The 17713-nt window shown below is 39.2% G+C and overlaps 1 protein-coding gene across 9 annotated transcripts in view; it reads left to right on the top strand.

Moving 5' to 3' along the window:
* Positions 1-15533, top strand: part of LOC134895135 (transducin-like enhancer protein 1) — a 63220-nt gene extending 47687 nt beyond the window's left edge. For 2 of the 9 annotated variants that reach the window (XM_063913815.1, XM_063913816.1), the window contains exons 15-20: positions 5006-5255; positions 7061-7308; positions 11358-11505; positions 12830-12980; positions 14010-14086; positions 14177-15197. In XM_063913815.1, coding sequence (XP_063769885.1) covers positions 5006-5255; positions 7061-7308; positions 11358-11505; positions 12830-12980; positions 14010-14086; positions 14177-14284 — 982 coding nt within the window. In that variant the 3' untranslated portion in view covers positions 14285-15197. Of the gene's footprint in view, positions 1-5005; positions 5256-7060; positions 7309-11357; positions 11506-12829; positions 12981-14009; positions 14087-14176 lie in introns of all 9 variants that reach the window. The other 7 variants (XM_063913818.1, XM_063913819.1, XM_063913813.1 and 4 more) reach the window with 6 other exon arrangements.
* Positions 15534-17713: the final 2180 nt, after the last annotated feature.

Consider the following 17713-nt stretch of genomic DNA (forward strand, 5'->3'; position numbering starts at 1 on the left):
CTGCTTTAAAAATACAACCCAACTTGCCAGAATTCTTACACAGCCTCCAGCTCGCAGGCTATTACTTAAGCCTCTATAACTTACAATTACTTTGGATTTGGCCTAATGGCATGGGGCTGGTTAGGTTATTGAAGAAGGGGTATAACAATATAAAGGTGACTAGGGGGGTCTGTTCATGAAACAGTGAAAAGTGTGGAGAAGTTGCCTATGGAAACCAATCAGCTGCTTTGTATAATTTGACAAATATTACATGGCATCTTATTGGTTGCCATGGGCAACTTCTCCACTGGCTCGCTTCTCCACTCTCTTCATTGCTTTCTGAATAAACCCCTAGTTCTGGAAACTTATCGAGACAGAGTAGGCAAAGTCATAATAAATGCATGCCTTTTAATCTGGGTACACAGACAGATTTTCTTGATCGATTGGTCATTTTCCAATGGATCGGAATAGCAGATTGTTCTCATCGTCCAGTGTGTACGCACTTTCACATGGTATCAAGACTCTAGGTTGATAGCACTTAGGTCGACACCCATTAGGTTGACCGTGACTAGTTTGACAGCATAAATATGTCGACATGGTCATTAGGCCGATGTGAACAAGGTCGACCTGTAAAAAGGTCGACATGCGTTTTGCACTTTTTACATTATATTTTTTTAACTTTTTCATACTTTACGATCCATGTGGACTACGATTGGGAACGATTACCTGTTCTGAGCACAGCGGTAGAGGAGCGAGGCACCTTGCCCGAAGCATGCCATGCGAGGGGACACTGTGCACTAATTGGGTTTCCCGGTCACTTTACGTAGAAAAGACACACACAAAATAAACTCATGTCGATCTATTTCTGGTGTCAACCTAGTCACTGTCGACCAATAGGTGTCGACCCTAAATCCCATACCCCTTTCACACGCTCCCATGAGTTGTTAGTCGCATCTTCATATTGGTTGTGCATGCAAGTCATTCTGAAAGTCAACTATTTTCAGTGTGTATGCACTACCTACATATATATACCTGATATATCGTAAACTACCAAACAACACACAATATATATTGTTCAGCATTTGTAATGTACTGTATCATTTGTCCGGGAGTTCTAATGAAATCGGGACAACCATTGCGTCGTTTGCACGTTGTCTAATGTGTACCCAGCTTTAGTTTATAATTTTAAATGTGTATGTCTATAAAACCTGTGCATTGTTTAATTACGCAAAAAGTAACTGTCTAATATGTAACTAATGGGACTTGCATGTACTGCACAACTAAAGCTTGTACTGCTGTGTGTCTACCCCATTGAGTTCACATAGCAGATAAAGGATTTCTGGTTTTTATTATGAATACCAAACAGAAAATAACTAAACCTTTGCAGTAATTGTTCAGAATGATACCCTAAAGCCCCATACACACTAACGAACGAGAAAGTGAAAGATCTTGCTCAGAAGGGCCAATCTGAGAGATCTTTTACAATCTCATCCAGTGTGTACACTCAATGTCGTTAATGACCCTCTCCCTCGTCTGAACATGTACAGACGAGGGAGGTCCTCGTTAACGGCAGCTGCAGCATGGGTGTCGTAACACCCCCCCTCTCTCCCCTCCCCCAGCCGTCGCTCCTTGACCCGCTGGCATCGGCAAATGTGTATGCACTTGCCGATGCCAAGTCCCCGCCGCGCCAATATCTGCGTGGGCTCGGCTAGTGTGTATGGGGTTTAAGACCCCTTAACAATGCCATGTTATATCAATAAGACAGTTTTATATAGCTAAAAATAAAACACTTGAATTGTTGTAGCCTGTAGAATGTAAAGCTCTCATGCTCAGGGCCTTTCTAGACTATGGGCTCGCTTTACTAAGCAGTATCTTTTACCTCCAAGTTTAAAGCATTACTAATATTAAATGAAAACAGACTGCTGCATTTAATACTGGTGCTGCTTTAAGTTTTGAGGTCAAGCCACTGCTTAGTAAATGTAGCCTTATGTCTCAGGTCAATCTACTTCATATATTGTTTTCTAATGGGTCCCACAGATCAGCAATCACAAAAATTCTGAGTTGCTTTCATTTATCGATTCACCAATCCACCAATATGTGCCCATACGGTGCAGATATTTTACAGTGATTCACAGATCATTTTCATCAAAAGGTCCGCTTTGCTTAACTTGAAAGATAGTGCCCATTTTAATAGTAAAATACTAGTAATGGTCTGGAAATCTGCTGATCATGACCATACACCACAGGTTCTCAACTCTGTCCTCAGGACCCCACACAGTGCATGTTTTGCAGGTTTCCTCGCAGAATCACAAGTGAAATAATTAGCTCCACCTGAGGATCTTTTTAAAATGTCAGTGAGTAATTAATACACCTGTGCTCCTGCTGGGTTACCTGCAAGACATGTGCCATACACTATCAGTCTACATCCCCATGTGGTCGGTGAAATCCAACATATTGGGCAACCTGTTTTACTGATACCGATCACTTTTTGAGGAATCTGCAATCATTGAACCTCCTACATTGCCAGGCCACATTACTTTGACTTTATGTAGTGCCCGACTAATGGATAGACTGCTATGCAGTAGAGCTCCCACTTCTGTTTGTATCACACGTCTGCTGTAATGCGTGGTGTTAATGTGTTTGTTATACTTATTTGTTTTTGTTATGCTTAATTGTATGGTGATTATGATAGTCTATTCTCTACAATGCACTTTCACACAGAATATAATCACATCTCAGCTCTGTGTGGGCGGCATTGACCCTAATGCTGATGTAGTAAAGCTTCATTAGGACACAGTCACGCTCTGGTAAAGACACTGCAGTGACTTGTTGAAAAACACATTGCTAATTGCTAATAGTGAAGGGTTTGGGCTTTAATGTCAGTTACATGATTGTTTTTTTTTTTTCTCTCCCTGTGAAATCTCAAGTGATATTAATTTGCGACAGTTTACATGTTCTACTAATTGTAGTTGGATATTTGACATCTACTCTATGAACAAGCATGTGAGATTATTCAAAAGTGGTGAATGTACCAAAACAATCACTAATCCGTGCTTGCTGCAGTGCAAAGAACAGATAGACTGGGAAATGGATAGTGGATCTGTTTTTGTAATAGACTTTAGGGGTAAGTAATTAGGTCCATTTTTTTTGCCTAGGTGGAAAAACGTGACTCTGCTATTTTTAGGGCAAATGAAGATTCGCCCTATTCAATCGCAGGGCTGTTATTTCGCTTAAGTGAAAATTTCAGCAGGAGTGAAAAACATGTGGATCGGTGAATTCACATATTTTCTCACCTGCGCTGGCCAATCCCTTTTCACAAGAAAGGTAAAAAGGCATTGTTGAAAATTTCCCCCCAAAATGGGTGATAACGGGCCTCAATTGAATAGGCAGGGGGGTGAAATCAATAGCTCTGAGATTACGGGGTCACATTGCATACCCCCCTTTGTGCTAATTCAAAGTCTGCCATTTGTTTTTAATTGAAACCAAAACATTTGGGCCAGTGAATTGATTGAACATGCATGTTTATATACTGGCAATTGGTTGTATTTTTAATTTTTGACTGTTAATGCTCGGCAACAATAGTTGGTGTTCTATTAGTAGACGATGTAGAAATGATTTAATAAATCTGTGGGGGCTATTCAATTGTTGGAGAGATCCATGTGCGTCTATCGGAGCTATTCAAATGTTGCTTCGATCAGACTCCCATTAGCCGCAGCAGTCACATTTCAGCTCGCACCTCCAGAGGCTGTAAACTGAAATGTGTGAAAAGTCAGCTATTTGGCCGACCAAACAGGAATTTTCCCTGCCACGCCCATTAGTTAGGTTTTGCCGCTTTACGAGGCTAAATTCTGTGTAACTGGGTGTGATGAGCATGATCATTAAAGGCAGCCCAGAACCATTGAATAGCAACTATGGCCGCCCTTTAATTATCGATAAACAAACCTTTTAATTGCACCTTATGCGTGAATGGTGGATTATGCTATTTGACTCAAGACCTCTAATGAGATGGTTCTTAACTCAAATTTAAAACGAGAAGTTGGAATTGCTGTAAGTGCCACTGTGATTACTGAATAAATGTAGGGTTAAAGTCCAAATTAAATAGCAGTACCCAACCATCATTTCAATGATATTGAGGGTATGTTTACATCAGGCCATTATCGGCACAATTTGCCTTATTGGAACGTCAAATTGTGCATATTGTCCAATGTGAACACTTGATTGCACGCTCCCACGGGTCACATGTCACATCTTCCGGTTGGCTGTGCTGCAACCGAATGCAGCGCAGTGCATATTAATGAAGGACAAAGTGATCGTTCTATCTTTCATGAAGATTTAATGGTGTGTACTGACAATATGGCATTGTCTGGGGCTAACTGACATTGCCCTGACCATCGGCCCGATTGCCGGTCAGTGTGATGCGTAGCCGACCTTTCTCTGTTTACTCATAAATGGAAGTACTTTTATATGCTTAACAAATCATGTTTAAATATACAGGAAGTCTTTACTACAAACATACCATTTGGTTTGTGATGGGTTTTTGATGCTCACAAATAACATTTAAAAAGTAAATCTTACCATACATCACACCAGCTGGAAATATTGTTTTGACACTGCTGATTCATGAAGTATAATCGGTATAAACACTTACTCTGTAGAGAGGGGGCATCCTCTGAATGTCCTGCTGTAAGTAAAGTGCTTGCGGTGTCACAAGTTGAAGTATTTCTTACAATAAGTGGAAGCGCAGATGTTCTGACTTAGATTGTTTAGCAGTTAGAGGGGATGTATGTCAGGAGGGAAAATACTCCTATATTTATAGGTTTCTAATTGTTTTCCACGTGTCAGGCCAAACCGTATTGAAACTGAATCAATGTTAAGTGTCTCTTTGCAATGTGAAACGTAGTAAGACGTTCTGCCGTTTTTTTTTTTTTTTGTTTGTTTTTTTAGCAATAGTAAATTTTGCAATTAATGAGCTACTTCTGCTAGAAATTAGGCATTAAACGTATGACTATTTCTTTGTGTCTTCCAGGGCTTATTCCTTTCATGTTACTGCAGACGGCCAGATGCAGCCTGTACCTTTCCCTCCTGACGCACTGATTGGCCCAGGAATCCCTCGGCACGCACGGCAGATAAACACTCTAAATCACGGAGAAGTGGTTTGTGCAGTTACCATCAGCAACCCCACAAGACATGTGTACACCGGTGGGAAGGGATGTGTCAAAGTCTGGGACATTAGCCAACCTGGCAACAAAAGCCCCGTTTCCCAGCTGGACTGCCTGGTAAGAGAACAGGAAGTTGTGTTCTACGGTCATTTTTCCTTTCTAGTCCTCAGCTTGTGCTATAAAATCCTGGATACTGGAATCTTCAGCTTAACATTTCATTTTTATTTTTTTTCCTACTTATTTGAAGTGGGGTGTTTTTTTTTTTTTTTTTTTTTTTTTTTTTTTTTGTGTGGTCGGTTTCTGTAAATTATCAATGGCATAGCCTTAAGGGAGGTATTGCGGATGCATTTCTTTATAAGCGTTGTGTGCTTAGTGTATTTATCATTGTACAGGCCAGCTTGGGTATTATATGCAGGCTGCTTATGGTCATTTGCCTTGCGTGAAGCTGCACCTGAGTACTGCTTTATTGTGTTCTTGTGTAGTAAAAAGGATTCTGTTTCAGTGCACTTATAGTCCTGGTGATCTCCAGTGTGTGTTTACTCTTCTTGTTTGCCAAGTAGGTGGTTGAAAATTGTTAGATGACGGTTATGAAAAATAATCTTAGGACTTGGCGTTGCTACGATGTTTGTTTACCCAGGCTTCTACAGTCATACACAGTCGGCTTTTGTCATTAATTTCATGGAATGTACCTGTGTAAATACCCTTTTATAGTTTTAATAATAGCAGAGCATATTTTTTTTTTCTTGTTAAATTCAACTTAAATCCAAAGGAAACTGAGGCCCATAAAAAGTACTGTGCTCTTTTTCTGCAAACATTGCAGATGTATTTGTTTAGAGGCTTTGTGTTTCTTATGTGTGAATGAATTAGTGATGAGCGGGTTCGGTTTTACTCGGTTCTCAAAACGGCATCTTATTGGCTATCCAAAACACGTGACATCCGTGAGCCAATAAGATGCCGTTTTGAGAACCGAGTAAAATTGAACCCGCTCATCACTAGAATGAATACATGTCACCTATACCAACATATCCATTTTGTGAGCTACAATAAGATGCAGCCAGTTTGCTGCTGATGTGATGACATTGAGGTAGTGCCTGACTAATATTCATTAGGTATTGGTTCAGCCACCTATAATAATGTCGTCTTCCCCTGCCACCCCTTTGCAGGTGACACATAAACTTTTTTTTTTTTTTTTTTTTTTTAACGCTTCTTCTCTCCGAATGTAACAATAGAGGTGTCAAACGCACCTAAACAGGGAAAAATAAATGTATACAAGCAACGCAAACTGGGTAGGCCTGTAGATTCTTTTTTGCTAGTGCATTTGAGGGTTTTTATATTTAACAAATACAAAATATGGAAGTTTTTATTTATGCAAGTTCAGTCACTGGTTGTGTACACTTTTAGAATGTATTTAAGCTATCTGATCTCCTTCCTTTACCATAGCCGCAAATGTTAGTTTTACATATGAAAGCAACGAGCACTACACTTAAGTATTATAGTATAGTTTTAACAGAATAACAAATTAATGTGTAAATATTAAAGTTCCATACTCGCTATTTGTTTAAACAGAAAGTAATTTGTCTCCCTTTTTACATATGATCATGTCAATTATAAACTAGCACAATGAATTGTATAGCTCCTATTCTCAGTACAAGCCAAACCTCTGGCATAGTGCTGATGATGCATCATGAATGTTTGTTTTTTTTGCTATATTATTAGGAAGGTGGGGCAAGGGTTTGCAGTGCCACAACGTTTTGTGTTTAAACGAACGTTCAGTCAGTTTGCTGTATCTTTTTATTAAAAAATGAGACCCAAACTCAAAGCAGTGTATTGCTGTACAATATTTTGTGCCGGCTAGAAGGAAGAAATATTTGTAAGTGATTTCATCACTATTCTTTCTCTGCACCCCTCCCTTCTTTTTATAGAACAGAGATAACTATATCCGATCATGCAAATTACTCCCTGATGGCTGCACCTTGATTGTTGGGGGGGAAGCCAGCACGTTATCCATATGGGACCTGGCAGCTCCTACTCCACGTATAAAAGCCGAGCTGACATCATCTGCTCCTGCCTGCTATGCTCTGGCTATAAGCCCTGATTCCAAGGTCTGCTTCTCCTGCTGTAGTGATGGCAACATTGCAGTGTGGGACTTGCACAATCAGACTCTTGTAAGGTAAACCAAAGCAAATGTATGATCTCATATTGTAAGTTCCTTATTTGAGATGTTTTGTGTTCACGTAAAATGGAACTAATAATTACCTAACGACACAAAGCCACTTACTCTAAAGTACAAGCTGGTCTAATATGAAAGGGAATGTTGTATAACCTTGTGAGTTTCCATGAAAATATTTGAACTTTGTGTAATTGCTGCACATCTACATGTTCTTTCCTCTACTAGTCTCTGGATGGTTGTACTGTGTTTCAGTATGTTTACTTCTAGGTAGTCTGGTGAGCACAGGAAAACTCTCACACATTTCATTCTGAAGTTCTTTGCTCTTTTTATGTTTTTTTTTTTTTTTTTATTTATCCCCCCCCCCCCATATAACCTCTTACATTTTAGCCTTAATGATCCACCCAGCATTGTTGGGCCTCTGGTGCTTCAAACCGTTACAATCACTACCTTTCAAATTTTCTGTCACCACATTTTGATGATGCTGTAGCCATGAATAGTTCTCCTTTATGCCAAGGATATACATTTTCCTTCAGACTGCTTTTTAAATAGGCGTTTGAATATATTGGGCCTAACTACTAGGTTTTTGGGGGTAATTGCCCTGTGGAGCTTTTCCTCAGAGCGCTTTTAGCCATTGACCAGATCAGCAATGACTGTATACTGTTTGGGTGCATATTCAATTACTGTCAGATCCTCTCAGACAGTTCCTTATTCAATGTGTGGGCATTTTCACCTACTTTTGTCTTGTTTTTGACATGCCAATCCGACACTTTTTTTAAACTCGAATTGGCATGGGCGAAAATGGGACAAAAAAAAAAACTGTCAGATGCCTGCAACTTCGCTAAAACGGTGTATCGACGAATTCGCCGATCCACCTGTTTTTCGACATGTCTGAATTTCTGACAAGTCGAAAAAACAGCACTTATACTGAATAAGGCGAATCAAAATTTGCCCTAAAAAACGGCGAAATGTGCAATTTTTTCGACCTGTCTGAAATTCCGACAGGAATTGAATACCCCCTTAGTGTCCTACATGATTCAGCACTGTTTTGAAAGTTTTTTTTCTTTTTCCTGCTATGGATTTTTTTTGCAGTTCTGTGCAAAGTTTCCATGTCTGAGCGAAGAATTTAATATTCGTACCTTTAACACAAGAACCACGTTTATCTTAATAATGACTTGTATATCTGGATTTGATTGAGGGTAATATTCTATAGCAGAGGAATGCTGGCGCATAGTTCTTTGGGAACTGACCTTTTGTATTTTATGTTCCATGACCCTGGCAGTTGGAATATCTTAATACCAGCAGTGAGTGCCAAAAGGGTTAAATAAGGCTTAGCATAGATTTTTATTTAATTGCTCTTAGAGCTAGGTTGTATGTAGCACACATATTTTGAATCCTATTAGGTTGGCAACCCTGCTTGTATAGAAGGCCAGCAAACTATTCTGTCTGGAATAAATCCATGAGGCTTTACAGGCTGTTTGGCAGGCACATGACAGATTTGGGACTCTGATAATTTTTCTCTCAATCTTCAGATGTAATTTTAAATAAGCGCAGTCAGTGTCTTCTTGGCATAACCTCCTCTGATTGTTTTATTCCTTCAGAGTGCTAGGATTCTGCTAAATGCATTTACCGTTTTGGTGTTTTTTTGGTTTTTTTTTTTTTAATTTTAGTTTTTACAAACTTTTATATATAAAGCTTTTATCGCAGAGTGAAAAAATGTACCCATGGTTTAGTATGTTTTTATGTGAATAGTTCAATGATTGCATGTTTAGCATTATTTCATTTGCTATGGAGATTGATGTTTGGAAGTTACTTTTAGTTCTTGCTCCCTTACTTTAATATTCGGTGCTTCATAGCTTCCATCTTACAAGTGTGGCTGTTTTATACCACTTTCACAAATGCATGGAATTGCTGGGTCTGTCAAGCCGGCAAATTTCCGGATCTCGACCTGACCCTGGTAAAGAGCAGGGTCGGGGACCTGGGACTCATCTCGGGTAGTTTCTTTCACACATACGAAAAATCCGGGTTGGTTGATCACGTGCAAAAACACAGGGTTTTTGCTGCATTTGTTAAAGAGGGTATTAATAATTTGCTTCTGTCTCTGGAAATAGGTTTAGATCAATCATTCTATGGCCAGCTGGGATAAAGATTTAAACACTTTCGGTATTATTGTATACAGTATTTCACACCTGATGTTCTGTTATTTAAGTGCAAGCTCATATTAGGAAAAATGTAGTTAACTACATAGGTTTTGTTTTATTTACTGATCAAATTTAGAGAACACAACTGGCATGCTGATCAGTTATTTATGCATTAGACTTAATAACTAGTTGGTGTTTAGTTGCAGTCAACTGAAGGACTTCTGTATTATAATGGGTGGTATTCATGTGACCGGCGGTCTGCTGACCGACAGTCACATGACCTCCTCCACCATCCCGCCGGCTCAGTATCCCGATGGTCGGCATGCAGACCAACAGGGACTATTTCCACTCGTGGGTGTCCACGACACCCATAGAGTGGGAATAGAACCCGTGGCGACCGCAGGTCGCCACCGAGCCCGCAAGGGGCTTGCTGCACTCGCCCCTCCCCGCCGGGATCCCGGCATCGGTATGCTGCCGGGATCCCGGCGTCGGTAAGCTGACCGGCGGTCAGGAGACCGCCGTTCAGACATACTACACCCATTATAATATCCGTCTTTCCTATCCGTGTGGGAAAGATTTTATCCTACTCTTCCTCACAGCTTTCAGTGGGAAAGATTGGTTGCTTTTCAAGCATGAACTGCTAGTTTGAGGTCTTGGTACAACATCTGTTTTCTGGAGCAGAGTTCAGGGTTCCTGAAATCATGGCAAGTTGTCCTGAGGTACTGAAGAATCTTTACACCATCACACTGCTGCCACCATGCATGACCGTTGATATGATCGTACTGGGATCCCTGTAATCTAAAAAGCTGTGCTTTTTGACACATCTGTCCATAGAACATTCTCCAGTGAGGCTCGTGGATAATCTGAGTGTTTCTTGGCAAATGAAAGAGATTGAGGTTTTTGGTTAGCATTGGTTTCTGCCTATCTACTCTCCCATATTTGACCATAGTTGTCTACTTCTGACTGTGGAGTCCTAAACACATTCACAGAAGCATGAGAAGCCTGCAGTGCATTTGGATGTTTTATTTATTATTTTATAGAATTCTTTGAAACTTCATGGATGATTTTACACTGTACCCTTGGAAATTCTGGCAGCCCTTACACTCTTACAACAGTACTGAATCTCCCGGAGTGTTCTTATTTTGGAGATTATAGTAGTGAGGTTCAGTGAATTCTCACAGCTTTATAAATGGCTTTGTTTTGCACCTCTTTCTCTTTTTGTACCTTTCTCTAGCAAAACGGTTGATCATTAAGGCAGGATTTGTTAGGCTTGTATTAATACCTTACAAAGGAGAGAACATCTGTAATGATCTTGGAAGTAGTTGCTGTTCACTTTTCAAGTCTGAATTTGATCATTGAGCTTATTCCCCTTTATACTAGACTCACATGTTTCCTCTACATTAGGCTATCTGTCAAACTACTAATACTTGGATATAACTGGCATACCAGCAAATATGACAGTGACTGATAAAAGAACAGGGTTTTATTAAAAATAAATTCTCCAATCCAGTCCAGATCCTCTAGTATAGTGATGGGGGATCTTTGGCACTCCAGCTGTTGGTTGAACTACACATCCATTAATGAACTAAAATAGTGATTTAATTGAGACAGAATTCCTTAAATATGTTGTAAAAAGGCTGAAACATAAACAGAAAATTATTACTTTTATTCTTGATAAAGGTTGCTCCACAAACTACTAAAGCAATTGGTATACTTTTTCACACATGGCTTGATGTTGGCTTATTTTTTTTTTTTTTTTTTTTGCTGAATAATGACAAAGTTAAATCTGTAAATCTGTTTGTTACATTTACAAAAGACATCACATGCATGGAAAAGTCCAAAGCTAACATCAGTGATGTTTACCTAACTTACTGGCAGGAAATCATTATTCAATTTTGTTTGTCTTATCAGGCAATTCCAGGGCCACACAGATGGAGCCAGCTGTATTGATATATCCAATGATGGTACCAAGCTCTGGACAGGAGGTTTGGACAACACAGTGCGATCTTGGGACCTGCGTGAAGGGCGACAGCTCCAACAACATGACTTTACGTCACAGGTAACTATTTTCTTGCCTCTTATCTTGATTTTCATGATCACTTATCACATTTGCTTCAGTGATCTCATTTATGCTTTCTCTACTTAAATAATCCACACTTTTATTCAAATTTTATGTACTTGCATTGCAGAATCATGTTCTTCTGTTTTTTTTTTTTTTTTTTTTTATATATCCTTCACATGTTACTTAACGCAGCATCTTCACCAAGGCATGAAATTCTTTAATAGGTTTACACAATTTTGTCTATGATGGGTTTTGAGAAGGACATTTTTTTTCCCTTACTAATTTATGGTGCTTTCATTTACATTGACTCTAAAGCAGAGTCTAAAGATATTGTTTAGTGTGTATTTAAGGTGAGAGAGATGGCACTAAGAACTTACTAGAACTTAACCACTTAAACCTAACAGTCACTGGTCAATTGCACGCTGCTTGTGCGCAGCATTTTTTAGCTGGTTCAGTATGAAACGGATTGCTTGTGTTAATATCTTGCAGCTTACAGCAGCTCCTGTTGTCTGTATGTTGAGAGGTTACCAAATAGCCATAACAATTGGTGGTCTACTGTTCCAGAAGTTCATTAGGTCAGGCACATTTTTGGGGACCGTACTCTGTAGTCTCACATGTGACCAGTAGCAAAGCATTGAGTAGTGTTGCCTTAGACTAAAACCTATGCACTTACTGTTGCCTTAGACCACAGGTACTCAAACTCGGTCCTCAGGACCCCACACAGTGCATGTTTTGCAAGTAACCCAGCAGGAGCACAGGTGTATTTATTACTTACAGACACATTTTAAAAGGTTAACAGGTGGTGCTAATTATTTCACTTGGGATTCTATGAGGAGACCTGCAAAACATGCACTGTGTGGGGTCCTGAGGACCGAGTTTGAGAACCTGTGCCTTAGACTAAAACCTATGCACTTACTGTTGCCTTAGACTAAAACCTATGCACTTACTGTTGCCTTAGACTAAAACCTATGCACTTACTGTTGCCTTAGACCAGTGGTTCCCAACCTCGGTCTTCAAGTATTCCCAACAGTTCATGTTTTCCAGGTCACTCAGCAGTTGAACAGGTGTATTCATTACTCACTGGCACATTTTAAAAGACCCACAAGTGGAGCAAATTATTTCACTTGGAATCCTGTAAGGAGACCTGGAAAACATGAAATGTTGGGGGTACTTGAGGACTGAGTTTGGGAACCACTGCCTTAGACTAAAACGTATGCACTTAGTGTTGCCTTAGACTAAAATTTGTTGCAAGTCATTTTTATGTGAAGATTTTATTTTCTGTGTTTTAAGTATGTTTTCTATTTCATTTTTGTGTGTCTAGATCTTCTCTCTTGGATACTGCCCAACTGGTGAATGGCTTGCAGTAGGAATGGAGAGCAGTAATGTGGAAGTTCTACATGTAAATAAACCAGATAAATATCAGCTGCATCTGCATGAGAGCTGTGTGCTGTCTCTGAAGTTTGCCTACTGTGGTAAGTAAGAGCATTGGAAGGCTCATGTGCTATAGTATTCTAGCTTTTGTTACTGTAATTACAGGTAGATTATGTATAACTATAAATATATCCAGTCATCTTGTTCATCAATTTTACAGAACAAATAACCTTAGACATTTTGATTTTGCTATTGTCATTTCAAGGTAAGTTTTGGTTAGGGTCTGAGCATATTATCCGCTTCACCTGGTTCCACATAATGGCTACCATTGCTGCCTCACAGCGCTCGGGGTCAGGTGTGCGATAAAATATTTTGTATGTTCTCCCAGTGTTTGCACCAGTTTAGATTATCTGGGACTATGTCTCTAACCTCTAAAATTGGCTTTTTTGGACACTGTTCATCCAATTATCATGTTCACTTGTTATGGTGATAAAATAATTAATGGCATCCTTGGGTTTACTATATTTTGTTTCTGGTTAGTTTCCCTCCACATAGATACACAGATCCCAAAAAATGTGCTACTTCCGGACTTGTATTGAAGTTTTGTGGAATGTTGGCATTGTTGTTCAGGCTTCCACAGAATGTCTCTAGTTCCTCCTTCGAGCCCCTCCAGGATAACAAAATGTTGTCTATATATCCGTGCCTTGCCACCAAATTCTGGCCCTAAACTGTTGTTCCAAATCTGTGTTCCCCGTGTGCCATAAATAGATTAGCATATTTTGGGCAAACTTGGTGCCCATGGCTGTATTTCCTATTCACAAATGCTCTATAGGATACCACCATGATATCTGGTCTAACTTTACATTTACACTATAAGCTTATCTCATATGTGATGGCTGTATGAGCTACAAATTACCTTTTTTTTACGAGTCACTGAAATAATGTAGTTTTGTACCTCGTCTGACTTATCCTGTGGCTGCTGTGTGGCTAGTTGAAGTAAACCTCTACATAGATGCCTTCATAGCTGCTGATTACAGAAATTATTTAATATTTAATAAATATCTGACATTAGTGTCAAAATTGTATGTTTTAATGTGTAGCATTTGACTAATCTCTTTTTGCTATGACAGGTAAATGGTTTGTAAGTACAGGGAAAGATAATCTTCTTAATGCGTGGAGAACGCCATATGGAGCCAGTATATTCCAGGTAAGTGTATAGAATAGTGTTACTAACTAAAAAGCTATTTTTTTTAGTGTTTGAGTTCTAAATTCATCTACCTTGTCCTTTTTCCTACAGTCCAAAGAATCCTCATCAGTGCTGAGCTGTGACATCTCTGTGGATGATAAATACATAGTTACTGGATCAGGGGACAAGAAGGCTACAGTCTATGAAGTGATTTACTGAAAATGACTGGGATATTATTACTTTTTACAAAGATTATCTGGGCCAAAATCTGCTTGCTTCTGTAGGAGTAGGAAGACTGTTCTAAGAATAAAGGATGTTCTTTTTTTTTTTATCACGGATATTAAACATTTTACCTGTGTATAAAGAGTTGCAAACTGACTTTCTGAACCTCCTATACATATGGTACATATGGATATAACTGCCTGGAACAAACTGAAGTCAAGAATGGACATCAAATGTCTTAATGTGTCTGCTGAAGAATGTTTTGGGTTTTTTATTATTATTATTATTATTTTTTAATCTAATTTTGACCTCTTTTTAATGACTCATACAGAGATGACAAATGTTCTGAACATGGGTAATTTACCAGTTTCTTGAAATACAAACTCCTGTACTTCGTAGAGAAAAGTTGTCAATTTTTTATTTTTGTTGAAGGTCAAGTATTTGTATAAAATGTAAATATATTTGGTTTCCTACAGTAAAGGCTTTAGTACCAACAACTTTTTTTTTTTTTTTTTTTTTGTAATTGTGTCAATATGTAAAATGATGATATGGTGTATATATAGAATTTGTAATTAACTAGTTTCCGAGATTGTAGAAAGCTCATCTACTTTTACTACACTGTAATAGGTTTAGTCTAATTGTGTGTGTTTTTAAATAGCCTATTCATTGATTTTCATATCTACTTAGTATGCTGCATATTGACTTATGCCCCTGTCTCTTAAAGCAGTGTTCTGCTGTCTAAATCTGTTCTTATAACGTGATCAAGTTTACTTGCAGTAGGGTCTTCCTTGTTGAATCCAATATTTTCAGGATACTTTCTCACTGAAACCTGAGAATTTTTGCTTATCCTGAACTTGAACAATATCTCCTTGTGTATATACAATTAAATGTGTTTAAGATTATTTCATATGTACCTATTCATATTATTTTCAGATTTGATGTCTATTTAGATCGGTGTCTTCATTTATTGGCATCTAAATTGAATACCTGTTAGGTTGTACAGTGCATGGAATCCTGTTGTGTTTGAATTTGTATAGTCTGCTCATTAATCCGTAATATAAGACTTTCCATTGTGTTAGTTTTATATCAATTCTAGTATGCAGCGTAAGCCTTCTGTTACTCTAGTTTAGTTTAATGTTGGTATCGAGTAGATACATATTAAACTATGATGCTCAGTTTAGATGCGTGTATAGATGTCCACATACAAATCTTGGAACCTAAGCTTCTATAATAATATTGTGGGGGGAGGGGTTCTTTAATTTCAGCTAGTTTTGTGAGACTGCATTTTTTCCTAGGGTACAGTCACACAACAGATTTATTTATTGAAAGTAAGATCTTCAGTAAGTGGTGATTGTAAGGTTCTTCCATTGAGTTGAGACACGCATGCCATCATCAATGGCTTTTAAAGCAAAAAATCTGTAGGGTTTTTTTCGGTTAATGAAGTACTAACGTCATTACCACATCCAAATAAACCTTTATACAGTATTTTAACATTAAACAATTTTTTACTTTTTTAAATTTTTATTTAAAAGTTAAACGACCATGCATTGTTCTGGTAAATTCATATATGCTTGTGAGATAAAGGAAGCGTTAATGATAAAGGGTTCCAAGGTATAGGTCGACAGGTAATAGGTAGACAGTGCTTAAGGTCAACAGGTACAATAGGTCAACATGAGAATGGTCAACTTTTTTAGGGAGTTTTCATGTTTTTACAACTTCTGCTTGATTTACTATTAACGTGGACTACAATTGGGAATAATAACTTTTCATGAAATGTGGTGAGCAGAGCAAGCCCGCAAGGGTACAAGTTTTCAGTGATTGTCCCATACAATGAAACATACAAAATGACTACCAAAATCTAAAAGCAAAACTTGTATCGATCTTTGTCATGTCGACATTACCCACTATCTTCCTTTCACCTGTCAATCTTTTGACCCTGTCAACCTAATACATGTCGACCTAGTGACAATCCTAGATGGGATCAGTGCGAGATCAGGAGCGTGTCTCCTTGCGAGCTCGCTGCGCTCAACATACTTCGGGCCCGAACTTCTATTCCCCTCTGGTTGGTGGCGTGGACCACCACCCTAGAGAGGGGTAACCAGCCGGCGGTCAGAACTCCGGCTGCCGGTATTTCAGCTGGTGTCATTATTCCGGCATCTGTATCCTGGCCGCAAGGATCCCAACAGGCGGCCAATTGACTGCCTCCCATCTAGACAGTGTATATCTTCCACCCCACACCAATGATAAGTGTCACTCATGAATATTTAGTCTTTACTATGTAAACTCACCTTCTTGTTTTAAACAGCAATTAGCTACTTAAAGTCAGCAAAGCTTTTAATAAATAACTGGCAGAGTAGTTCTAAAAGGTATCTGAATTGCTTTCTATACTGAACCTGCTTGTTATACAAGACTTATTATGTTAATGGATGCAAAGTTGCCAAAAGCTCTTAAAAAGGTATTTGTAATATCACAAGTAGAACTTATAGTACTACAATTACTATCTGGGTACTATGATCCCTTCCCCACAGTACCGTTTGAGTATGCTTGAAAATGTGTCGCTAGATCCCAGAGCAGCAATAGGTCTTCAGTTTCATTACCCCCCTAGCAGAGCTCCCCCATCCACCAGTGTCCATAGGTCCACACTGTGTTGGTAAACATTCCCATGTGTCACTCTGTATGTATGTCGTTGCCAATATGGGGGAATGGATGTGGAGGGCACGGTTACTAGGGATGCAACAGTGTAGGCAAAAGCCTATCTGATTGTGACAGTAACAACAGTGCCAGATAAGTGGTTACAGATGCTAAATTTATGGGAGAGATTAAATACTATCATCCCTAGTGTCTTGATCTCATAATGACCTCATGGGAAATCTAGTGAAAGACAAGTAGCATTTCATCTGGGGGACACTGTGTCCATGTAGTGTAGTGAGGTATAAAAGTTCCTTTAGCCGGACACCTTCCTCAGTGTAAAATGAAGTGCTCATGGTGCGGGTCAGCACTTGGGGGGTGAATCAGAGTTGGGCAAAGAGCACAAGCAGCTGCGAGTTTTGTGACAAATTGTGAAAATTGTGCTAATGCTGCGGCTGATAGCTTGTCTGTTGAGACACCCAACAGCCGCAGTTCTGACAACCTGTGGTGCACACCATCAAGTGAATATTGACAGCACAATCAGATTTCTCAGAACAGGCCTGGCCAACCTGTGGTTCTCAAGCTGTTGTAAAATTAAGTACCAGCGTGCCTTGTCACATTTTTTCATATTAGGGAATGCTAAAAACGATGGCAGGGCATGCCGGCATGTGTAGTTTCACAACAACTGGAGAGCCACAGTTTGGTTAGGCCTGGTTCTGGACATGTATCAGAATTTGGCTGCCACCATCAGGGGAACTGCATCTCCTAAATCAGACTGACACAGGCACACCCCTGACA

This window comes from Pseudophryne corroboree, chromosome 1, assembly GCF_028390025.1.
Source record: "Pseudophryne corroboree isolate aPseCor3 chromosome 1, aPseCor3.hap2, whole genome shotgun sequence".
NCBI lineage: Eukaryota > Metazoa > Chordata > Amphibia > Anura > Myobatrachidae > Pseudophryne > Pseudophryne corroboree.